Here is a 26,529-nt window from a genome sequence, read left to right as displayed (position 1 = left end):
TCCAGCGGTGTCTTCCCCAGGGCCTCCTCCCAGTGGGACATGCCCAGAACACCTCAATTAATCAAAAAGGAACAAAGAAAAAAAAGACACCTGCTCTCAGCTATAGATTCAGGCTCCTGCCCCGGAACCATCCAAAACTGCCAAACAGTTTTTATACTAAAACCCTCTTTTATCGCCCCACCATCTTTTATAGCCAAACTTTCATCCAGGTCAAACATGACAAAAATACCAAATATTAAGGAAACAAAAGACAATATTTCCCACATAAATAAGCAGTAATAACTTGCAAAAATAAGATAAATAAGAGGACATATATCTAAGCATATAACAAATGAAGAATGATAAATAAAACTTGATCAAAACACCCCTGTCCTGAGACAGGTTGGGCCATAGTGGTAATTGTGGAATTGGAATTTTTAGAGGCCTGTTTTGCGATTTTCTATATCTTTCTAAATTTTAAAATATATATATACATATAGGGGCGGCATGGTGGTGCAGTGGTTAGCGCTGTTGCCTCGCACCTCTGGGACCTGGGTTCGAGTCTCCGCCTGGGTCACATGTGCGTGGAGTTTGCATGTTCTCCCCGTGTCGTCGTGGGGTTTCCTCCAGGTACTCCGGTTTCCCCCCACAGTCCAAAGACATGCTGAGGCTAATTGGCGTTGCTAAATTGCCCTTAGGTGTGCATGTGTGGGTGGCTGGTGTGTGAGTGTGCTCTGCGATGGGCTGGCCCCCCGTCCAGGGTTGTTCCCTGCCTCGTGCCCGTTGCTTCCAGGATAGGCTCCGGACCCCCCGCGACCCAGTAGGATAAGCGGTTTGGACAATGGATGGATGGGTATATACATATATTAGTGCTGTCAAATGATTAAAATTTTTAATCAGATTAATCACAGGATTGCTGTGGATTAATTTCGATTAATCACGATTAAATATTCATTTTTGATCTATATTAATCGCATTTCATTTTGCATGAGCAAACAGACTCAAGAAAAAAGGGAATATTTATGCACTTAACATGTTTATTGAACATCTTGAACATGAGTCGGATGCATTCCATCTGCCACAGAAGTGCAATACCATGGACCCATATCAAAAAGGCATCTTACGTTAGCAAGATAAGTTTGGTGATAATTAATGCAGCTAGCGAATTACTTACATAAAAACCTACTAGTTGGGGTTGCAATAAGTTATCATATTGACCAGTAAATGACAAGAAACATAAATAACACAATCAACAAAAATCTGCTGCCAAGTCAATCAGTACTTGTACTGATCGCTTGCTCCATTTTGATCGCGGTTCCCGAAGAGAACTCTATTGGCAATCTATGGCTGATCCTGCTAGTCCCGGATGTAGAGGGTTGAATTTCGGATCGTATTTTAAACCACTGAAATTGTGGCAGCGTATTTGAAACAGCGAAAATAACGGGACTGAATATTGTAAAGCAGAAATAAGAGGACTGAATGTTACTGCTTAAATAATAAAGATGCGAATAAAACACATGGAATGTTTTCAACTGAATTTGTTCTTTTGAAATTTATTTTGAGGCAAAATTGAATTAACTGAATTCATGTGGTTGAATTATAAACATGCACTTTAAAATACGTATCTTTTGGAACTGAATTTTGGAAGCCGAATATTTTTGTACTGAATATTTAAGCAATGAAATTACGAATGAAATGTTTTCAGTTGAAATGTTCAATGTTTAAATGTATGCACATATTAAATTACAGTCCCCAAAAATTCAAAGCGCCATTAATGCAGTGCGTTTTTATTCGATAAGTGTAATTCAACGTGTTTTTTTTCATCAACAACTTTTGTCATTAATTTACTTCCATAATTGTGAAGCTGGAGTGACAGCACTGTCAATTCAGTTTATCCAAAAGTTGGATGGTATAGTGTGTGCGACCGGTTTAATGAGCCACAAATAAGAAGTAGTAGGCTACTTAAAAAGTATAAAACTACAACTTTCCCTTCTGTTGATAAAGGGCGCAGCCATCTTAGATTCTGAACTTGGGATCCTCTGTGCTGCTCCATGATATTTCTCGGATCTCTGAGAAACGGGAGTGCGCATGTCGTCACTTCTGGCTTCAACACTCAGAATCCGACTCGGAATACGAGTTCCAAGAGCAAATGGAACTCACCAAAACTGCCTGAAATGGGTTGACAGAGACATTTCAGGGACTTTGAGTCATTCTGCGCTGCAGATGGGTTAATTGCGTTAAAATTTTTTATCAGATTAATCATGATGATGGATTAATCTGCGTTAACCCGTTAATTTTGACAGCCCTAATATATATAGTGAGTTGCTTCTCCTCAGTAACCCTTCTTATTCTGCTTCTTAACCCACACAGTGTGTGGTTCTGCAAGTTTGGAAACCCTGCCCCTGATCAGATGGTTGTTGGTTTAAGTCATATAACTGGCAGAGTTACTTAATCCTATTAACCGCATGCCGAACCTGCTCTCTGATCATCACTTTAATCTGAACAAAAGCATCTGCTAAATAAATGAAATGCTGAATACTTGCTTTTTTCTTGTGTCTGACCTCATTTCAGGTTCTGTCATTGAGTTTTCAGCAAAATATTACTCAACTCCAGCTGAGAAAGCAACATTTAGAGGGATTTTTGGTGGAATCTTAATTTTGCTCATCTTTTTTATTATATTCCGAAGTAAGTATGCTTTTAATTGGATTTCAGATTATTGGATTAGAATTAGCCATAGTGGCATTTCTTTTCTGCAATGTTCCTAAAAACAAACAGGTTTCATAATTTTAATTTTTACAGTATCTGTTAATCTGTACCCATTGGGCAGTACTGCTGGTTTGAGTCCCCTGCACTTTTTTTGGGTGCATATTTAATGTTCTCCCCAAGTCATGTGGGTTTGAATCCCCCTCCTCTGTGTCTGTGTGCAGTCTGCATGTTCTCCCCATGTCATGTGGGTTTGAGTCCCTCTCCTCTGTGTGTGTACAGTCTGCATGTGCTCCCCATGTCATGTGGGTTTGAGTCCCCCTCCTCTGTGTCTGTGTACAGTCTGCATGTGCTCCCCATGTCATGTGGGTTTGAGTCCCTCTCCTCTGTGTGTGTACAGTCTGCATGTGCTCCCCATGTCATGTGGGTTTGAGTCCCCCTCCTCTGTGTCTGTGTGCAGTCTGCATGTTCTCCCCATGTCATGTGGGTTTGAGTCCCTCTCCTCTGTGTGTGTACAGTCTGCATGTGCTCCCCATGTCATGTGGGTTTGAGTCCCCCTCCTCTGTGTCTGTGTACAGTCTGCATGTGCTCCCCATGTCATGTGGGTTTGAGTCCCTCTCCTCTGTGTGTGTACAGTCTGCATGTGCTCCCCATGTCATTTGGGTTTGAGTCCCCCTCCTCTGTGTCTGTGTGCAGTCTGCATGTTCTCCCCATGTCATGTGGGTTTGAGTCCCTCTCCTCTGTGTGTGTACAGTCTGCATGTGCTCCCCATGTCATGTGGGTTTGAGTCCCCCTCCTCTGTGTCTGTGTACAGTCTGCATGTGCTCCCCATGTCATGTGGGTTTGAGTCCCTCTCCTCTGTGTGTGTACAGTCTGCATGTGCTCCCCATGTCATGTGGGTTTGAGTCCCCCTCCTCTGTGTCTGTGTACAGTCTGCATGTGTTCCCCTGGCATGTGAGTTTCCTTCTGCTACTCCAGTTTCCTCCAGCAGCCCAAAGTCTCCCTCTCAGGTTAATTGGTGACAGGGCTGTGCCATGCAGGGTTTTAAACACAGGGTCTCTGAACACTTCTGCTTTTTTTTACTGTGTACCTGACATGAATTTTATCAGAATCAGAGTCAGAATCAGAATAAGCTTTATTGCCAGGTATGTTAACACATACGAGGAATTTGTTGTAGTGACAGAACTCTACAGTGCAACAGAAAGACAGTGACAAGACAAGACACAGGTAATAAAAAGAGTTATATACAGATATACAAAGATACACAAAGTAGCGTGCAAAATAGCAAAAAGACATTCCAGTATGATGTGTTTGTATAGGTATGTTGATATGTGCAAATATGAAAAATAAATAAGCGTGTGTGTTAAATAATTTGGTTTAGTGTTGTGTGTACCACGTGTATTGTTAAGTGTACATGACATTGTTAAGTGTTCATGACATGGACTGCCTGGGGGAAGAAACTGTTCCTGTGTCTGGTCGTTTTGGTGCTAAGTGCTCTGTAGCGTCGACCAGATGGCAGCAGGTTAAAGAGGGAGTGTGCTGGGTGTGAGGGGTCCAGGGTGATTTTCTTAGCCCTTTTGCTCACTCTGGATAAGTACAGATCTTGGAGAGTGGGAAGGGATGTTCCAATGATTCTCGCAGCAGTCCTGACTACCCTCTGCAGTCTTCTAAGGTCAGATTTGGTAGTTGAGCCGAACCAGACAGTTATAGAAGTGCAGAGGACGGATTCAATGATTGCGGTGTAGAACCGTATCAGCAACTCCTGTGGCAGGTTGAATTTCCTCAGCTGACGAAGGAAGGGCCTTTTGGGCCCTCTGTTGGGCCTTTTTCACAATGGAGTCAATGTGAGTGAATGGATACTAATTCGATACTCATGTCCTTTCAGTTCTTCGCTTCGTGCTTTGGATGAAAGAATGCTCAATGAAAACAATTAACTACATTGCAGGAATAACTGGAATTATATTTCTGCTCATCACAGTTTCATCCACAAGTAAGTCTGTGTATAAGTTCACACATGTGCTGTTTGCATGTTCTTCCCTTGTTTGTACTGGTTTCTTCCATGTACTCTGATTGCCCCCCACACACCAAAAACATTCATTTAGGTAAAACGGCCCGTTGTGTGTGAGTGGATGTGCCCTGTTATGGGCTGGCACCCCACCAGGGTGTACCCTGCCTCGTGCCAGGTGCTAACTGGGATAGACCCCCATGGCACTGCACTTGATTATGGTTATGGGAGATGGATGTGTAGAAAGTTAAATGTATTTATTATTTTTAATGCTAATTTAGGGAACTGGGATTTCAGCAATATGCAACATAGATGGTTACAGAATGCCTGAATTTCACAATTATTCAGTATGTATGATAAAATACCTAACTGAAATACCCTTGTTACTTTTTCCTAATCCATTTTATATTTCGAGATGTTTTTTCACTACCGCAGTATCCAACATGGGATTCAAACCCAGACCTCCCAGGGCTGTGTTGTGTAGGGATTTAAACACAGCACCACAGAGAATGTTTGTGTTCACGTCCTGTCTAACATGAATTTCATGGTGACTGGCTATTCTTACATTATTTTAGTTGCTGTCAGTGTTCATCTGGAAAAATTTCACTCAGATGCAGCTTGGAAAGAACAACTGGGAACAATTTTACCTTTTCCAGTCCTCATGGTTTTATTCCCAGGTAAGTATGTTTACAAGTTTTGTCAATGGTTAATGAAAGTGTATTTTTCATAATTAATGTGCACACAATTTGAGTACTACGATGCAATATCTAACTGAAACACCCCTGTTTACCTTTTCATGACCCTGTTAAAGCTGCCTTTTAAACTAGGGGGCACTTTTTAATACCAACATGGAATTCAAACCCAGAACCCCCTGCTGGTTAGATTGTGAAGGGTTTTAAACACAGGACCACTGAACACATCTGTTTTATACTTTGTGTCTGACGTGAATTTCATAGTGACTGAGTATTCTTCCCTTATTTCAGTTGTTTTCAGTGTGGTTTGGATAGTGCATTCCCTTAAGACGACTGGAAAAGTAGAACCTGGAGAAATTCTTGTAATCTGGGGATATTTCATCTGTAAGTACTGTGGCAGGGTTACGCTAAACAAACACACACAGGTAGTGGTGGGTGATCGAGCATCAGCCCAGAGAGGCTCTATTTATTGGGGAGGAAATCCCAAGAACAGGGAAGGTAACTGTGGGCGTCTCTAAAAGGAAAACTAAACCTTGTAAGAAAAGTATAACCAAAAGATCACAGGACACTCAAAATATCACTGCAGTTACACTCATGGCCGGATCTACCATGTGGGCTATGTCAAGGGGCCTTTGAATATGCCAGATGAAAGAAATCAGCCTTATTGGCAGATGTTCAGTCATTGAATTAGAGAAAATAAAGTTGTGAGTCATTTATGGAGTTAAAATGGATCTTGCCAGAATCCAAAAAGAAAAGACGCAAAAGGTGCTGAATTGTTTAAAAATGTGCCAGAAATAAATGTTTTCAAAAAATCAGAACAAGACCGTGTAAGAGAAGACTGTACTAGCGTATATATCGCACATGCAGATACCGTGTAACTCTCCACGGGAGTAGCTCTGCTGCAGCCACCCGCAGGAAGGCTGTACGCACCGTGAAGGGGATGGGGGAAAGCCTTCAGGAGCCCCATCCCTGGACGAGTCAAAACCTTCAGAGAGCTAATAGGGTCTGACCTGTTGGGGATCCGGGCTGGTGTGGTGCTGAGGCGTCACCCGCTGCATGGCGGCACTCAGGTTCCAGTTTGAGGTGACCCATCCGGGTCGGCACGTGGAACGTCTTGTCTCTCTGGCAGGATGACCATCTTCCTCTGCTGTCAGGGGAGACCGGGGAGTGGCCAGATCTATGTATTTTCTGCCAAGTTTATAGCTGTCCCTGCCACTAACCAGCAAATCAGAAAATAGCATTTGTTTTTTTCAGGGTAAATTCCAAAATGTTACATGTGATCCCACAGCAGGAATGTTTTTAGCCATCTACCAGCCAATCGGAAAATATTATTGTTTCCGAGCAAATTCCAAAATAAGTTACATGTGATCCCACTGCAAGCATGTTATTACATGGATGCGTACATGTGGAGTGCAGACAAGGTGGAAGTGGAAGAGCAAGATCCGATGAGTGCAATAGGCAGGACTCTAAATAGTCATGCACTGAACGTGAGACACACTCTCTGCCCCTAACAGATCTCACTCCAAACTTTTAAAGAAATTTGAGAGCCCTGCATTTATGTCTACAATGCATTCCACATATATTTAGATATTAAAAATTGGCCACTTTACATATATTTGCATACAGGACACATATTGTACTGTATATCTACATGTTTCTTCTTATGTATGGGAAGACAACACATATATGGTGCAAATTTGCGGTATATGTGCCAAATTTATGAACAGATGTAAGCCCTCTCCTTTATCATGCCACGAGGATCCAAGGGACCCTCTGACTCCTGGGGGCATTGGGCTCCTTGGCCTGTAGTTTGAACCCACTTGCCATTTTCTTATTTAATATCAAGTTATATCTGTATAGACTGATGACAGTCTGAGGGTGTCTGATTTGCTCTGTTTGTCTTACAGATAATCCCATACTTTTTAACATGCTGATCCTTGCTATTTACTTCTATCTCTATGCCTGGATGCAAAACATATACATATTAGGTGAGTTTCCCTGCTGTTTTCATATTTATTATCACTATTGTTCGTGTTTGTAAATGAAAGCAGGTTTGCTGTGATCGTATTAACAAATACATTTAATAACTTCTGTATATTATGGTGGCTCAGTGGGCACAGCAGTAGCTTCGTACCTCCAGTGATGAGGGTTCAGTTCCTGGTGTGTGGGACTAATTCCTGATCCCAAACCCATTCAATCTGACTTATGTGTGGGCAGCAGGGGGATGGATGGACAAAAACACATCTGTATTCAGAGTGAAAAGCGGAGTTTATGATACTGTTTCTTTTATTATTACTAGTTTGAGTAATTATGAGTGTTGAGTGTCATGTGAGTTAGATCGTGTAAATTTTACTTTTGTAAAGAGTGCAGAAGGAAAGACCACAGTTGTCTAAATGATGAAAACATTTTATGAAATACAGATATTTGTCATAACGGTAAGCACCCAGAGCGCAGACAAACGTGCAGGAAGCCAGGACTCGAGGAACACAGGGTTTAATCAAAGGAAAGGCAGGAAATAACAGAATGACAATACAATGACCGGACTGGGGAAACAAACTGAAACGCGGACTAAATACAATGAACTAATGACAACAATCAGGAACAGCTGGTAAACACGGGGAATCCACACAGGGTTAACGAGGGGGCGTGACATGACAATATTCCTGTTTTATAATTTTATATTAATGACTAATGTGATCTTTCTCTTTTCAGGATATTCAATTTCAATTGCAGTGGCTGCTTTTGGATTAAGTTCGGGAAAATGTGTTAAGGATTTTTTATGGCATCATAAAATGTCTTTGGACGGATTTTACTGTAAGTATGAAATTTTGTACTAAACCATAATTTTTACATGCATAATTAAAATAAGTTACCATTTACAGTTTTTCTCAGTTGCTTTGGTGTATTTCTCACAACAGACTTAACATTTGCATAACAGCGAGTGCATTTCTCAAAACACTTAGTGCAAATGGCAAAATATCATGTATGACCAGCAAAAGCAGGTATCCTCTTCAAAATCCTTAGTCCATGCCTCAAAAGCAAGTATTTATATAATTGAATATGTCAGTGCCATCAAAATCCCAAGTCCATGAATCATCGTCCATGGACATGTAAGCCAAAATATAAAGTCATGTTATCAATATAAAATTGGCACAATCTAAACATTTTCTGGTGCTTGGTCCCTACTCCCCATTCCTTAATCCGATAGAGGAGTTTTTCTCTGCCTGGAGGTGGAAGGTTTTTGACCGGCATTCACATGCGCAAATGGCCCTGCTAGCAGCCATGGATGCAGCATGTGACGACATCACAGCAGAGTCATGCAGAGAGTGGATTCGCCACTCCAGGAGATACTTTCCTGGCTGCATTGCAAGGGATGATATCCGTTGTGATGTAGATAAAAATATGTGGCCAGACAGACAGGAACGTCTGGATGTGCCAGAATGATTTACGTATGTTCAGTTACAATATGTACTGTTATATTGTTCACATTTGTGCACAGCTCTACCAAAAGGGTGTTTATTATGTTTATTCTACATAAGTGACTGTAGAGTATTTTTCTTTTGCACAATGTTGTAAAATTACAAACAGCCTACACAGTAAAAATGTGAAACATACGTATTCAGTGTCTTGTACTCACTTACTTCCCTACCTACAGGAATGTCTAACTTTACTGTAGATTTTACTGTAAATGGCTGTACATAAAGTGTATAGTGCTGTCTTGAGCATTTTCAGGTAGTGTCACCTAGTTCTGACCTTTTTTTGCATTGGAAAACACTGAGAGTACTGTAAACTGTCATAATGAAAACATGACAAAGCCATTTGATCTTGTTCATAAAGATGGTGTCAAGACTTCTCATTTTGATGACACTGGCAGTTTCATTGACATGAATACTTGCTTTTGGGGAATGGATTATCGATTTTGAGCAAGTGACCTGCTTTTGCAGGTTATCCACTAGGTTTTGCAGTTTGCACCAATTGTTTTGAGAAATACACTAATTGCTGTGCAAATGTTAATAGTTATGTGAGAAAAGCACCAAAGCGACTGAGAAAAACTGTAATATAAATCAAAATAAGTGCAAATGCATTAAATAAATTTAATATATCAAAAACCAATTTTTGGGAAAATTAATCCCAATATTAAAATTATACATACCTTATGATTGGTAGAGGCAAACGGAGTCAAAAACGGGAAACTGTGATCAATAAAATTCAAATACGTGCAAAAAAATAAATAAAACCATAAAAACTGGAATAGCGAGCAAAAAAAACAGCGATCTCAAATACGCGAAATCTGCGCAGAAACGGATGTTTACCAAGGTAGTTAACTATTGACTTCCACTCGTACATTTCTGTTAGCGCGTTGAAGCGGGAAACAAAAATTAACAAGGCTAGTTTCCAAGACTTTTCCATAACTTTTCCTCTTTATCCAAGAATTCCAAAACTTATCCTGGGCCTGGAAAAAATATTTAAAAATTCCAAAACTTTTCCAGGTTTTCCATGACCGCGGGTACCCTGATTGAAGATGACACAATTTTATGCAAGATTAACTGTGTACCAAACAACAACAAAGAAACCGAAAGATCGATTTTTACGTCGTTATTTATTGAAGGGTTGTGGAAAATTGCACGAAAGACATCTCTCTCGCACACACACAAACACACACAAGCGCGTATGTATGCAAAACACACTAGTTGTCAAAACGGTAACGTGATGTAACATCAGATCTGGGAACTCTACCAGATTTGAATGAACTTAATTTTGTCTAAAATGAAGTAGAGCAGAGCATACTTAACCGTGATATTTTGCCAAACTAGTAGCTTGTCCTACAAATTGAAAACTCCAAAATTGAAAAATATACGCCGACCCCGTTTACAATACATTACTTTTTGACCCGCCCGCTCGCACGCACGCCCGCACGCTCGTTTAAATAACTCCGCGAGTTTTTGTCATATACACATTTTCAAAATACCCTCAGAAACCTTGGACGGTCTACTTTTCAAATATATATAGGTAGAAACTAAATATATTTTACAGCTTCGTGATACGAATAGAAAGAACAAGAGTGACTGACTTAAGCGTCTGCGTCTCGAAGCGGCTCTGATCACCCACCCACTTGCAAATCGCGCTATTCGCATGATAATAACATGATAATCAGACAGTTAGTATTGGGTGAAGAAATATGTGAATACGCCCATTGTGACCGAAATAAACAAGAGCACATGTCTGGGTAGTGTTTACATCAGTTGTTCTCAACCTTTTTTTGCAGTGGGCCACACTATGTCCAAGTTCAAGTCTCACGGGCCGCATATTATTTACATATGACAAAGAATTTTTCTTGCATTTGACTGACACTTTTAAGCTAGCTCACATTGTATTCTGTTCAGCGATGGCATTTTTTTCAAGACTAGATATCTGGAAAGCTCTTTCCTGAGATCCAAGTGGATATTTCTTGTCAAAAGTTGCGTGGGTGGTATCGAAATGTCTTTTCACATTGTAAGTTTTGCATACACCCAGTATTTTTCTACAGAGCAAGCAGAAAGGCTGTCCATCTCGCTCGTTGACTGCAAATTGATTCTTCCATTCTTCAAGCACTCTCCTACCTTCATTGCTGATGCAACGACTCTTTTTGTTTGCATGTGTTCCTTCATTAGTATTTTCCTCACATCTTTTTTCTCCTCGAATAACAAATTTGTCCATTTTGATCGTTAGTTGATGACTGTTTTAAATCTGTCAAAGCGCGCGCTTGTAATTGCGTGCGTTAACTGTGTAATTGCATCAGTTCATAGTTGCGTCAGTTCTGCGCATATATGAAAACATGATCACCAAAATGATTATGTGACAAAAATATTGTTCAAAGTTTAATACATTTATTTGTTGAATACATTTTTAAAAATGAATTGTAAAACCATTTATTATTATTTTATTTATTTTTATTTTTTTTTACGTGGTCAGCATCGCGGGCCGCATTTGCATTTGTGACGGGCCGCAGGTTGAGAACCACTGGTTTACACTGATCGGCTACAATATAGCACACGGATACGTCTCTGCCGCTGAAGCTTTGCGCCAGTGTTGCCACTTTCAGCAGCGAAGCTCATACCTGTGTTCATGGCTCAGTGGGCTAAGCCTGTGTGCCAGCAATCACGTGGTCGCCGATTCAAACGCAGCGTATTTAGAACGTGAATAGCGATCTTCAGCTGAGAGCGGTCCTACACACTCCCGATGCAAGTAAAACAAAGAAAGGTGACACGATTTGTTTTTTTGCCTATTTAACCTAATTTTAAAAACTTTAATACTTCCTACAATGGAAGTTTTGAAAAGAAGACAGATAACGGATTTAGTGTTTCTTTCATGATTCTACATAATGATTTCAGCGAGATATAAACTGAAATACACGAGAAAGATACGCGGTCGACGATGCCCTCGTCCCCAGAGCGTTAATAATAGTCACTGCATCATATTTATCGCTTTCTATATTTATATAGTCACAGTTTTTAATTTTTCATTCCATCTACCAATAATCTGTGAAAGGGATTTTATTGTTGCTACTTTTCTTGCGTTTCAAACTGCCTTTCCAAAGTGATGGGTGTGGGGTGCAGTGACATTCCAGACTGATGGGCCATTGACAGTATGCAAACTACTACAGGTGTGAGGACACCTATCTCATCAATATTAATTGTGAAGGCCACTGACTTTGAGAAACACAGTGTCACTCTAAAGTGCTAACACTTTAGTAATCAAACCACATAAAATTTCAGAATGTCACTTTCACCTATGTGTAGCCAACCCCTGTGTCTATAAGCTTCAGAGCTCAAAAGTCTTACCTAGAAATGTCTATAATGTGATTTTTTACAATTTCTCAGCATGTCTGAAAATAGGTTTTTGAAAAGTATATGTTTAAAGTTGATTTTAACAAAAAATAGAGTACTAACATTCTAAGAGGTCTCAGATTATTGGTGCTGAGTTTGTGCTGAATAAAAGCAAATGTAACACTTTGGGATAAATGTTTTTTAGATAGGTGAAATATTTTGAAATGTCAAGGCATATCAAACTACCCCGAAAGTGGCTGAGAGGCCTCAGACCCCAGGGAGTTAACCCTCTGGGGTTAATCAGACACGCCGGCGGGATCTGACAGAAATTTCGCCAAACCGTTTAAATAACTCTGCGAGGTTTTGCCATATACACATTTAAAAAACACCCTCAGAAACCTTGGACGGTCTACTTTTCAAATATATATATAGGTAGAAACTAAATATATTTTTACAGCTTCATGATACGAATAGAAAGAACAAGAGTGACTGACTTAAGCATCTGCGTCTCGAAGCGGCTCTGATCGCCTTCCCACTTGCAAATCGCGCTATTCGCATGATAACATGATAATCCGACAGTTAGTATTGGATAAAGAAATATGTGAATACGCCCATTGTGACCGAAATAAACAAGAGCACATGTCTGGGTAGTGTTTACACCGATCGGGTACAATATAGCAAACGGATAGGTCTCCGCCGCTGAAGCTTTGCACCAATGTTTCCATTTTCAGCAGCAAAGCTCGTACCTGTGTTCATGGCTCAGTGGGCTAAGCCTGTGTGCCTGTAATCACAGGGTCGCGATTCAAACCCAGCGTATTTAGAATGTGAATAGCGATCTTCAGCTGAGATGCCACAAAACTTCATGCTACTAATAATAATTAAATATATATAACAAAACATTTTAAACCGTTTAACTGATAGTAATAATCGGTCAAAATTAATTCTTTCGGTTAACGGTTAAACGGTCAAAATGAGCATCCCTAGCTCTGACTCATCATCAAGCAGAACATATGTATCCAAGGAGTTCTACCCATTTTTAAGGTCCACTCCGATCACCCTTAACAGCACATCCTGCTGTCTATAGGTCTGTCAACATAGAACATTTCAACAGAGGATTCTTCTGATCTAAACTGCTCAGACTGTGTTACCATTGTATTTGTGCTCACGACAGCAGACTTTCATTAACATTGTAAAGAATATCCAGATGATGCCTATCACATTTCCTGCACTTGATCCTCAATGTACATTGCACTGAAAAGTGACTTCTGTACACTCATGACATTTGTCATGAGGGTCTGAATATTTGAACACTGGTTCAGATAATGCTGAGTATTACAAAAGAAGCAACATTTCTTTATCTTTTCTTGCAACTTGTCCTCTGATCAGATGTTCAGTATTATAGCTTCCATCAGAGTTCCCTGCTGGCCACATATGGCCCTTATATCCTCAGTTTCCTGCTCAGTCCTATCGAGAACAGTTTCATCAATTCTGTCGGAGGTTGAGGCTTTTTTCTCATAATTTTGGGTCTGCCTAGGATGAGGAACTGTCTGCTGATGAGTTGAAGAAGCCAGAAATGCATGATAATGTGTTAAGACAAGCTATGAAATACTGATAACCAGTCAGTTACTTTTGTTTCAAGTATTTCTAATATTTTCTTGTAATACAGTGGTGCCTGCAGTTCACACAACAAGGAACAATTTGGTTCACGACCAAAAATTTTGTGAAAAAAATGCATTGGTTCGCGTACAAAATTTGGTTGGCGAAAAGATTCCTCAACCAGATTCCTTTTTTTTAGACTAGTGTAGCACAGGCGGGGCGCATGTCCCAGCATGTCCCACATGCAATTGTAAATAGAAGGGCCACAACAGATACCCAATGAGCACCAAACCCAAATACACAGATGGAAAACACAAGGTTGACAGAAACCGAACTGCAAGATGCACACACGATAGAAGATTTACATACATACGCTAAATACTGTACATGTGAGGATCGGACCGAGTACACACAAGACACGGGCAAACACACCTGCAACAATAGGGAAATGCAACAACAATACAAGGGTTAAGGACTGTTAATAAAGAGTGTGATTTCCCCGGCAAGCAAGCCTTCACTGTCTCTCTCTGCTCCCACGATGCATCAGTCTGCCTGTCACCACACTATATTGTATTTTTCTTTAAAGTTTTTACTATAAAAACCAGAAAATTAACAAAAATTATTATTTGATATGCTTGTGAACTAATTAATCGAATTTCAATGTTTTCTTATGGGGAAAATTGCCTTTGTTCGCATACAAATTGGTTCACGACCACTTTCCTGGAACGGATTGTGTTCTTGAACCACAGGCACCACTGTAACAGTTTGACAAAGCAGTGTATCATTGTTATTTTTTTTAAATCCAAGGGTGGGTCCAAACTTCTGGCCTGTAGTGTATATCATGCTATAATGCTTAAAACATGCCTGAGGTCTCGTAATTTATCTAGGAGGTTAACTAGCCTAGCAATGTGCATATTCATCGCAGCATGAAACTAGATCCTGAAAAAATCCTGAGATTTTGGGAAGCCTCTTGTCACAGGAGGTCTGCAGTGGTTTTTGAGTATGATATGCTTACAATTGATACTTAACGGTTATTGACTGAATCAAAGGGCTTATAAATAAATACTAACAAAATATTTAAATAAATTTCAAATTTTGTGCATAAATCGCAATTAATGAAGAAAAAATAAATGAATTGAAGAATGACAAAATGATTGACTTTTAAAAATAAAGAAAAAAACATGGTTGATTAATTGTGGGTGATATACAAATGTTCAAAGGTTAAAGTAGTGAGATGGTCACCCTAACTCATGACCTCAGTATTTAATTTAGGTTTGCATATGGCCTTGGGTGAAACAGGGTAGTGATTAGTGAAGTAATGTTAGGCTGCGTTCACACTGCCAGCCACATCGTTCAATTCCGATTTTTTGCTCAGATCGGATTTGTCTATCTTGACGGTTCACATTCTTAAGTACAAGTGACCTGTATCTGACTGTAATGTGAACGCATCGGTTCTCCGAAATGTCACGCATGCACACATTGATACGTTTTTACACGGGTAAAAGCTGGTCGTAAAATTGGCACGTTGTGCGGCCATGACCGCTGCGCTGATTCAAGTCTTTTGCCTCCTTAAACTTTGACTTCAGGCTCTTTATTTTTCTTTGTCATTGTAGCCACATTCGTGTCCGCACTGTCAATTATTTCAAATACTACTCTATTACGATAGGTTCCTTCCGGTTTAGCTTGAACAGATTAATTTCCCCAAATATCAATTAAATCCCCACCTTCTCCATCCTTCCGCTGACTGTTATCGCAGCTCTCCTCCATTTTTACCTTCCCGCGCTGCTGTCAGTGCATGCGTGTAAACAAAAAGCCACATGAATTCTGATCTGAGCGTTCACATTTAGGTCGCATGGCCGCGAATTGGATACGTATCCGATTTAGTACCACATATGAAAGTGGCACAAATCCGATTTGAAAAGATCAGATTTGCGTGTCCACACAGCCATGAAAAAAATCAGATCTGTGTCACACTAAGGCAAAAAATCCGACTTGAGTCACTTCAGCGTGGCAGTGTGAAGGTAGCCTTATATTTATTTAATCTGTTGTTTTATCCTGTTTTACTATTTTTCAGATTTGGCTCAGAAAATACTTATATGGATTTTCTTCATGATCCATCTAATATTAAGTTTCCTGTATCTCAGTTTAATTCTAGGAAATGACAAAGGTAAGGAAAACCATTAAATGAGAGGAAAGCATCTGAAGATAATAGATCTTTAATTGTCAGCCAATTTTGGTGAATGGTGTTGTACTATAATAGTTTCTAGTATGAATCCTTTTTGAATTTATGTGTTAAAAATATTTATTTCTAATGTACTCTATATGAAATTGCTGGTTTATTAAAAACTAAAATCAACTAATTTTGACCACAGGGCTACCTGTAAAGATGAGCGAGTTTGTGTTCATCTACATTCTGACTGTCGTATCAAGCTTTCGAGACTGGGATCGGGATAAAGTACTTGGTACAAATCACTTTTTCATTTTGACATTTCAAGATATTTTGACATTTTTATTTTTTCAACTTTTAAATCCATTTGTGTTTCATGGATATGCATGTAAAATCAGACATACATTTTCTTTATATCACCTACCAAATGGAATGTCATTACATTTTTTTAAAAGAGAATCTTAAAATTGTATAAATTATTGAAAAAATACATTGATATGGTTGTACACTGAGTGACAAAAAAGTTAAACACCCAGACTCCTTTCAGAGCCCCAGAGCCCAAGCCAGGAGTGATGGAAATGGAATGAATCTGCACGTGGTGAAAGGTCATGTGACTGTATCACAATGATTATAATATCAGATCAAATGGACAACAGAGTTGGCAGTATGGGCACACTGCTGGTCAGTAGGGTGTGTCCCCCTGGGCCTGGATACATGCAGTGATACAGTGCGGAAGGGAGTCATACAGCCGTTGTATCCTCTGCTGCGGCAAGTCGGCCCACAGCTGTTGTATCTGGCTCTCCAGATCCTGCAGATTGGCACTGGGTCTGAGTTGACATTCAAGCTGATCCCACACATGTTGGATTAGGGAAAGATCAGGGGACCTGGCTGGCCATGGGACCTCGACATGACGCAGGCAGTGCATAGACACATATGCTAAGTGTGGACGGGCATTGTCTTGCTGAAAGACTGTACCAGGGTGCTGTCTCAGGATGGGTAAGACATGTAGATGTAGGTTGTCACTGACATAGTGCTGTACCATGAGGGACCCCAAATCACTACCAGAGATGACCTGAAGTCATACCCTATGGCTCCCAACACCATGATGCCAGCAGTAATGCCAGTATGTCTTTCCACAACATTGGCATGATTGGTCCTTTCCCCTCAGTGCTGCTATACGTGCACACGACAGTCATCCCTGGTAATGCAGAACCGAGATTCATCACTGAACATGGTACAATGCCACTCGTCATCAGTCCATGCCTCCCAGTTACAGCACCACTGCAAAGGCAGACGTCTGCGCTGGTGTTAAAGGCAGCCTACGCATGGGATGGTGAACCTATAGTCCAGTTGATGCCAGTTGTAGAGACACGGTGCAAGATGACACTCGCTGTTGTAAGGAGTCCAATATCTGTGTCTGGATGGCAGGCGCATATGTCATGGGGTTTTGTAATGCTTGCTGCACAATACAATGATCCTTCCTTGGTGTGGTCTGTCTTGGGCAATCAAAACCTTCACCTTCACTATGTGTGGGGGTACCCTCACCTGCCCATTGGTTCCAACATCTGCATTCCCCACATGCCGGGCAATTGCATGATACGACCATCTGGCCTCATGCAAACCCACAATGTGACCCCTATCAAACTCCGTCAAGTGCTGGTAATGCTGTCTAATGCGTCTACGAGGCATTCTCTGTGTCTGGTGACTAGACGTTACAGCTCCTTGCAAATTAAATAATTTACATGCGCATTGCTGGTCTGCACGTTTACCAAATTACATCCAAATCGGACTGTTACTTCTGGGTGCTTAACTTTTTTATGTATATATGTAGCTGTATGACTAAAGCTTTTCTCTCTACCTTTCAGCCAAATCCCGTAAATATTTATATTTATTAGGGGCTTTTGGTCTCCCTCTCCTGAATTCTGTTGCCCTGGCTGTAGCATTAAAACTCAAAGCAGGTAAATACACTAAACTTTGAGATGTTTCTCCTATAATTTTACTTTTTACTATCCAAACTTAATAATACATCTAAATTCTACAAACCCTTTAGGAAATCCTGTATGGATTCCTGTGGTTTAATATCTGTCACTTACTGATTATTTACTGACCTCAGCGCTCAGTGATTTTTATGATCATGTCATTTCAGACAAAGGAAAACAGCCATTGGATCTACGGCTGATTGTCCTGATTTCTGGGTCTGTCTTTCTCTCTGGATGGTTTGTTATACAGATAATGGAATACTGTAAGTATAACAGAGATATGATGCATAACTTACCATAAAGGCTGAATATGTGCACTGGAACATTTCTCTCATGATGACAGTTTTCCAGGCGTTGTTTACATCTCCACATGTCCCAGTCAGAGAGACAGAAGCAAGAAAGGCAGTAAACCGGTATAAAAGAAAGCAGAAGAAATAGTAACCACTCTGAAATTACAGATTAACTGTCCTTAACAATATTGTATTAAAAAACCAGTACTCACCTCATTTTATCTGACTTACATTTCCAGTATTTAACCAGATGAATAATAATCATTATTATAATTACAAACATGCGAGTAATCATTAGTTCTTATTACTCATAATTATTACTCATTGCGTATAACCTGGCAGCTACAATAAACTTCATATTCATGTCTTACTATTTCAAGCTCTTGCATAGTCATTCCTCCAGTCCCTCCTGCTGCTGGCCAGTGAGGTCCATCTGTTTGTCTGATGCATGTTGCTGCTTCAGAGAGACATCAGCAGCTCACGGGGGGCAATGGACACTGTCCTCATCCCCCACCCCCTCCTACAGCACATTTCTACCATACTTGTCACAATTTAGAAAAGTCTAAGCAAGTCTAATGTAGGGCTACGAGAATGATTCCTGGTCTTAGAGGAATGTCTTATGAGGAGAGATTAGCTGAGCTGAATCTGTTTAGTCTCGAGCAAAGGAGATTAAGGGGAGGACCGGTCTGGGATTCTAACAGGTCTGGATGCTGTTTAGCCAATTGACTACTTCAGTATTAGTTTAAATATTATAACTCGTGGCCATATAAGTGGAAATTAGCGGGAGAACATTTTAAAACAAATTTGAGGAAGCACTTCTTTACACAGCGTGTAGTTAGAGTATGGAATAGTCTTCCTGCTATTGTAGCGGAAACTAAAACCCTGGGTTCCTTTAAATCAGAGCTAGATAAGATTTTAACAACTCTGAGCTATTAGTTAAGTTCTCCCCAAACGAGCTTGATGGGCCGAATGGCCTCCTCTCGTTTGTAAATTTCTTATGTTCTTATAGTTAATTTAATCTTTTTTACTTACAGGGTTGAACAAAAAGGAAACGTGAGTAGAAATTTCTATATGTAGTACATGTACAAGCCATTTTTTTGATGAAATGATAGAAATGAAGAAGAAAAATCCGTCCATCCTGCTGAGCCTGGCACCTGTCACAGGAAGCAAAGGGCACAAGGCAGGGGACACCCTGGGCAGGATGCCAGTCCATCACAGAGCAAACACACATTAACATGCAAGGGGACATTTAGAGATGCTGGTTTGCCTAACCTCATGTTTTGGGACTGGGAGGAAGCTGAAGTATCTAGGGAAACATGGGGAGAGAAAGTAAACTACACAGAGCCCAAGCGGGGGGGTGTGAGGTGCCAGTGTTACCCACAGAGCCACCACGTAAACTACACAGAGCCCAAGCCGGGAGGCGTGAGGTGCCAGTGTCACCCACTGAGTCACCACGCAAACTACACAGAGCCCAAGCCGGGGGGCGTGAGGTGCCAGTGTCACCCACTGAGTCACCACGCAAACTACACAGAGCCCAAGCCGGGGGGTGTGAGGTGCCAGTGTTACCCACTGAGTCACCACGTAAACTACACAGAGCCCAAGCCGGGGGGTGTGAGGTGCCAGTGTTACCCACTGAGTCACCACGTAAACTACACAGAGCCCATCCCGGGGGGTGTGAGGTGCCAGTGTTACCCACTGAGTCACCACGTAAACTACACAGAGCCCAAGCCAGGGGGTGTGAGGTGCCAGTGTTACCCACTGAGTCACCACGTAAACTACACAGAGCCCAAGCCGGGGGGTGTGAGGTGCCAGTGTTACCCACTGAGTCACCACGTAAACTACACAGAGCGACCATGCTGCCCATGTTAAAAGAAAGATACTCAAACTGTTCAATTCACATTTTATTATAATATTGAAGCAGACAACACTTCTTCCTGAGGCATGTGTTTAAACATTAAAGTAGCATACAGACCTATGATGCCATTTACACTGAGGGAATAGAATGCATGCCGCTAAGAACTTATGGCTTGCCCACATGTACTGGTCTAAAAACATGTTATTTATTTCATTATGTGTTTTAAAGGTCCCTCACATTCAGACAGACATCTTTTAAATAAACATGGCTGCTCAGACACCCTGGGGTCTGTCAGGAGCTGCTGTCACACCCACTGTCACTATAATACATGCAGCATCACTACAGCAGATACAGATCACAGGTATCAGCAGAACATGGAGTAGGGCTGCACGATGTCACGTTGGGATTACATGGTGCATGCGCAATAATCACCAGGGATTCAGATGACTGGCGTAAACATTTGTCCAGATGCCGGCATTTTGGTACTATACGGACATTTACTTATGCCCACAATTTGGTGATCGGATTAGTAGCACGCCTCAAATATTAATGAGAGGTGTATTGCAATATCCAATAGTTAATAATCTGATTAAATTCAGCACATCCTTATGTTTAATAAATATATTGGACTCTAAACTGCACATAGTACTGGCACATCACAAATGTCTTTTTTACCTTGTTTATCCACAATATCTAATTTTTCAAAAAATGTTGTGGCTGCTAAACTGTTACTTTCTTCACCGCCACTTCAGTGCTTATTGCTTCCATGATATAATAAAATAATCGTATGTGGCTTCCTCTGCTAACCACATTTAATATAAGGATCAAGAGGAACCACAATGTCTCTCTGCAGATGTATCCATGACATCCACTGCATCCTCTCTTCATGTGTTAACATGCTACATTTTTGGCAGATTTACAGGTTGCCATATTACATGTTTTTTTTTATTTTCATTATCACATTATTTGATGTTGCAGATGTTTCATTCCATATGCATGAACAAGCAGAATCTACATTAAACATAATGATTATGATTGGTATCATAAAATGTTATAAATGTGCACAATGATGTGTTAAATATTCGAATGTTCAGTAGGTTCTTCACAGTTCAACTCCATAATCCTGTTACTTCTTATAGATGATGGAATTATACATTTTAAGGCGATATTGGACATCAGTAAAATACACATGATGATTGACAGTTTTATGTCAAATGTGATATTCTGAGAATGCTCTGTTCTAATAACATTATTATATTTTCCTTAGAATAAAAGGAGAATTCGCCCATTTTCAGAGACCCAAAGATCCTGAGCCAGACCAGGTAGGTGCCCATACATCTCCCCTTCTGGCTGCTGTCCTGGGGCCTGTTTCTCTACATCAGTCTGACCATCTTCCCTCAGATTATTATACATAATTGTGTCTGTAGCAAATCTGTGGCCCTTGTGCTCTTCATCCTTCCCTGTAAATATGGAGTCTGAGGTAGAGGAAGAGCCCTTATTATGACTGCAGAACACAGGAACATGTCAGTAAATTCTCCATGGTCATGGTCCCCTGGTGTTTAACATCATAGCGAAGGCGGTCATATAATACTGAATCTCAGAAAAAGGTTGATTAAACCAAAGAAATGTATATTAGTGATGACAAGCTTGGATAATCAGCATATAGACTCTGGTACAGTCATATGAAAAAGTTTGGGAACCCCTCTCAGCCTGCATAATTATTTACTCTACTTCCACCAAAAAAGATAAGTGGTATGTTTTTCATTTCCTAGGAACATCTGAGTACTTGGGTGTTTTCCAAACAACGATTTTTGTTAAAGCAGTATTTAGTTGTATAATTTTTTTTAATCAAATGTGAAAAACTGACTGTGCAAAAATTTGGGTACCCTGATTTGAATGCATATAACTACTCAATATTGATTACTTGCAACACCAAATTGGTTTGATTAGCTTGTTAAGCCTTGAACTTCATAGACAGGTCTATCCAATCATGAGAAACAGAATCTAAGGTGGCCAATTGCAAGTTGTGCTTCTCTTTAACTCTCCTCTGAAGAATGACAGCATGGGATCCTCAAAGCAACTCTCAAAAGATCAGAAAACAATGATTGTTCAGTATCATGGTTTAGCGGAAGGCTACAAAAAGCTCAGATCTCAGAGGTTTAAACTGTTAGTTTCAACTGTAAGGAATGTAACTGGAAAGTATCTTTGTGTATTCCTAAAGAAAGGCATTGCCACCCCTTCAGAGGGATCTCAGAGGAAACAGTGCCTCCTTCTGGCTGCCCTATGGACAAGCAGATTGGGGGTACAGGGGTCACTGGTGTGGGAGGGGTTGGCACCCAGTTCCAGACCAAGTCCCCCCTCCCTAACAGCCTGTCCCCCCTCCCAGCTGACCTCCTGGGTGCCGCCAAGGTGGCAAACCTGGTGAGAGCTGCCCCCCCAAACCAGCAGGGGCCCCAGACCACATTCAGATGGGGACTCGAGGGAAAGGGCTTTGAGTGGCGCTTCAGATATTGAGCTTTTCCAGCCGCACAGAAACCGGTCTGATTAGGATAAGAACATAAGAAATTTACAAACGAGAGGAGGCCATTCGGCCCATCAAGCTCGCTTGGGGAGAACTTAACTAATAGCTCAGAGTTGTTAAAATCTTATCTAGCTCTGATTTAAAGGAACCATGGATGATGAAGAAACACAGCTGAGGTTTACAGGCCCAAGACCAGAATGCACAGCATAGAGAGCATGAAGGCTGTTTTGGTGACTGTAACAAACATACAGTGACCCCTGCTGGTGAGATGGTTGTCCTGCGCCCACTGTGCCATGTGCTGTCGGTAGGTTACTCACCACGGCTGACTATGAGCACCACACAAGCCCTGTGGTTTGGAGATGCTCTGACCCAGTCATCCAGCCATAATGATTTGGCCCATATCAGAGTCACTCTACCCCTTTATCCCTGCCCATTTCTTATGGATTCAAAATGTCAAGTATGAATACTGAATGTTAGCTTACCATCTCATATATCCCTGACATTGTCATGTGCTGCTTTTATGAGATCATAAAAAGCACATGTTATTTGCTTCATGTGGGGTGGTCATAGTCTTTGGCTTGTTGATATATTTTGATTTAGATCAACTATATTACAATTGAATCAGTTTCGGGTTGGGCTTAGGTACGGATATGGAACTGTTTTGAATAGGGAAAGGTAATTTATATATGATGTATATTAGAGGTCGACCGATATTGAATTTTACCGATACCGATAGCTACAGTAGGTTGGTCCGTACTTGCCGATAACCGATTAATTAACCGATAGTTTTTAAAATGGATACTGAATTAAAAAAAAAAAAACTAAATTAAAACACAACACTACATGTAAAATAGTACTAAACTTTATTACAAAAACCAAACAAAAAAACAGTACTGATGTTACGATCCGCTCCGTTCGATCCCGATGTGTGCCACGCCCCCTCATTATCCACGTGTGCTTTCCCAATCGTGCCCAGCTGTTCCTTGTTATTTCGACTTGTCTTCTGTATTTAGTCCATGTCTGAGTCAGTCTTCCCCAGATCCGTCATTAATGTTTAATGGTGTCTTGGTCCCGTCCTGTCCGAAATAAACCCTTTTGCTTTCATTTTCGGCTTGCCTCGCTTGCTTCCCGGCTCGCTCGATCACCCAGCCTGACAGAATGACGGATCTCGTCAACGTGCCTCCGCGGATCGAGGACCAACGCCTCGATCTGCTCCAGGAGGTAATTTACTGGCTGTCCCAACCAGAGATCCAGGAGGATCCTGTGGCACGGGACTTAGCCAGCCGGAGCGGGACCCTCCTGGAGGAGGTCACCCCGCTCACGGAAGCGCACGTTTTCGCAGACGTACGCGACAACCTCCGGCAGGTGTACGAGCGGATAACGGAGAGGCGGCTCCAGCCGCTCACCCTCTCCGCGACAGCTTCGACTCGACCTACCAAGCCAAGCCGGAGGAGGCGCAAGGGGAGAAAGCAGGCAGAAGAACCGGCGATCTTTCTGAGGGCTTGCTCTCTCTCCGCTGCCGTCACCCCAAGCGTCATCACCGCTTCCAGTTTGCCGGTACCCCTCGCCAGCCCCGCCGATGAGATGCCGCCACCCTTGGCGGCTTATGACTTTCGGGCAGCACGCCTGTTTAATAGGGGGGCCAGGGCCGTTTGGGACGCCATTCCCCGGATCCCCAAGGCCCTAAAAGGGGCAGCGCCTGCACTCCCGGCGCCAACCCTGGCGCCTGTTATGGACCTGCCGGCAGTGCCTGCTGCTCCTGCCGCCGCTCTGCCCGCGGCAGCGCCTGCTGCTCCTGCCGCCGCTCTGCCCGCGGCAGCGCCTGCTGCTCCTGCCGCCGCTCTGCCCGCGGCACCGCCTGCTGCTGCTGCCGCCGCTCTGCCCGCGGCACCGCCCGTTACAGCCTCCGCCGCTCTGCCCGCGGCACCGCCTGCAGCACCAGCCGCTGAGGCCGCTGCTCTGCTCGAGGTGCCTACTGCGGGGCCCCCTGCTGGCCACGTGACGGTGGCGCCCGCCGAGGTGGCCCCTGCTGGCCGCACGCCTGAGGTACCTGCTGAGGTGCCCCCTGCTGGCCACGAGTCGGCGTTGCCCGCTGCCGCCACCACGCCGGCCTCACCGGTCTCGTCTGCCCTGTCCGCCTCACCAGCAACCCCTGCTGGCTATGAGGTGACAGTGCCCGCAGTCACCGCTACGCCTGCTGCAGCTGAAGCGACCCGCTTGTCTGCTGCTACCGCCGCCCTGCCCGCGGCACCGCCTGCAGCACCAGCTGCTGCTGCCGCCGCTCTGCCCGCGGCACCGCCTGCTGCTGCTGCCGCCGCTCTGCCAGCGGCACCGCCTGCTGCTGCTGCCGCTGCGATGCCCGCGGCACCGCCTGCTGCTGCTGATGCAGCTGCTGCCGCTTCGCCAGCGGCACTGCCTGTCTCGCCTGTCCTGCCTGTCCTGCCTGACCCGCCTGTCCTGCCTGTCCTGCCCGTTTCTGAACTGCCTGTTTCGCCTGTCCTGCCAGCTCCTGAACTGCCTGTATCGCCGGCTCCTGTCCTGCCTGTCTCGCCGGTCCTGCCGGCGCCTGACCCTCCTGAGGTGGCCACGGTTACGTCCGAAGCCCGTCTGCCCGCCGCTTCTCTGCCTGAGCCAGCCGCCGGCCCCTTCTTCGGGACGCGCCTGGCCCTTAAAGGGGCAAGGTCCATTAGGGACGCTGTCCCGCTAGTTCTGCGATTTCGGACGCGGGCAAAGCCCCCCGTGGTTCCTGAGGCGCCTGCAGCTCCCCCCGAGGTTCCTGTGTTGCCTGCTCCAGCTGTACTACCCCCCACTGGTCGCACGCCCGAGGCGCCTGCCGAGGTGCCCCCTGCTGGCCATGTGAGGGCGGTGCCCGCCAAGGCGCCCCCGGCTGGCTGCACGCCTGAGGTGCCTGCGGAGGTGCCCCCTGCTGGCTGCGTGACGGAGGCGCATGCCGAGGCACCCCCTGCTGGACTCACGCCCCAGGTGTCTGCTGAAGCGCCCCCTGCAGCTGCTGGCCGCACGCTCGAGGACGCCGCTGCGTCCGCAGCGCCCCCTGCGGCTGCTGGCCGCACGCCCACGACGCCCTCTGCTGCTGAGGGCCACACGCCCGCTCTGCCCGCGGCCCTGCCTGAAGCCGCCGGTCTGCCCGTCCTGCCCTGCTCGCCTGACCTGCCCGTCCTGCCCTGCTCGCCTGACCTGCCCGTCCTGCCCTGCTCGCCTGACCTGCCCGTCCTGCCCTGCTCGCCTGACCTGCCCATCCGGTCCTGCTCACCAGCAGCCACGCCCGCAGCTTCCCCTGCTGATGCTGCCGCGCTGCTTACGGCGGCCCCTGCGGACCGCTCGCCGGCCCTGCCTGTCTCACCGGTCCAGCCCGGCTCGCCTGTCGGCACTGCAGCCACGCCCGCGACTGCCGTCGCCGCTCTGCCTGCAGCACAGCCTACAGCTGGCTGCTTGCCCGAGGTGCCCACGGAGGCGCTCCCTGCTGGCCGCGTGATGGCGGCGGCCCCTGCTGGCCGCGTGATGGCGGCGGCCCCTGCTGGCCGCGTGATGACGGCGGCCCCTGCTGGCCGCGTGATGGCGGCGCCCCCTGTTGGCCACGTGATGGTGGTGCCTGTGGCTGCGTCTGCGGTTCCGGTGCTGCCTCCGCCTGCACCCACGCCCGCCGAGGTGCCTGCTCTGCCTGCGGCACCTCCTGCTGGCCACACACCCAAGCCCGTCTCGCCTGACCTGCCTGTCCTGTCCGGCCAGCCCTGCTCGCCGGTCCTGCCCGTCTCGCCTGTCCTGTCCGGCCAGCCCTGCACGCCCGCAGCGCCCCTGGCTGACCACTCTCCTGTCCTGCCCGTCTCGCCTGTCCAGCCGGCCCCGCCCTGCTCGTCTGTCCAGCCGGCCGCACCCGCGGCTCCACCCGCTGCTACGGCCATGCCCGCGGCCCCGCCT

General features: G+C 44.0%; 1 protein-coding gene across 1 annotated transcript in view; it reads left to right on the top strand.

The window, feature by feature from the left end:
- LOC140593640 (uncharacterized) overlaps positions 1 to 26,529 on the top strand; it is a 53,338-nt gene that overhangs the window by 22,654 nt on the left and 4,155 nt on the right. Inside the window, exons 8-19 of the mRNA XM_072718686.1 lie at positions 2,551 to 2,664; positions 4,568 to 4,672; positions 5,263 to 5,364; positions 5,671 to 5,763; positions 7,287 to 7,367; positions 8,092 to 8,193; positions 15,856 to 15,948; positions 16,154 to 16,243; positions 17,814 to 17,906; positions 18,095 to 18,190; positions 19,252 to 19,270; positions 21,340 to 21,394. Of these exons, the coding sequence (XP_072574787.1) occupies positions 2,551 to 2,664; positions 4,568 to 4,672; positions 5,263 to 5,364; positions 5,671 to 5,763; positions 7,287 to 7,367; positions 8,092 to 8,193; positions 15,856 to 15,948; positions 16,154 to 16,243; positions 17,814 to 17,906; positions 18,095 to 18,190; positions 19,252 to 19,270; positions 21,340 to 21,394 (1,043 nt within the window). The remainder of the gene's footprint in view (positions 1 to 2,550; positions 2,665 to 4,567; positions 4,673 to 5,262; positions 5,365 to 5,670; positions 5,764 to 7,286; positions 7,368 to 8,091; positions 8,194 to 15,855; positions 15,949 to 16,153; positions 16,244 to 17,813; positions 17,907 to 18,094; positions 18,191 to 19,251; positions 19,271 to 21,339; positions 21,395 to 26,529) is intronic.

The sequence above is a fragment of the Paramormyrops kingsleyae genome, chromosome 12 (assembly GCF_048594095.1).
Source record: "Paramormyrops kingsleyae isolate MSU_618 chromosome 12, PKINGS_0.4, whole genome shotgun sequence".
Taxonomy (NCBI): domain Eukaryota; kingdom Metazoa; phylum Chordata; class Actinopteri; order Osteoglossiformes; family Mormyridae; genus Paramormyrops; species Paramormyrops kingsleyae.
This window is presented reverse-complemented; position numbering and strand designations above follow the sequence as displayed.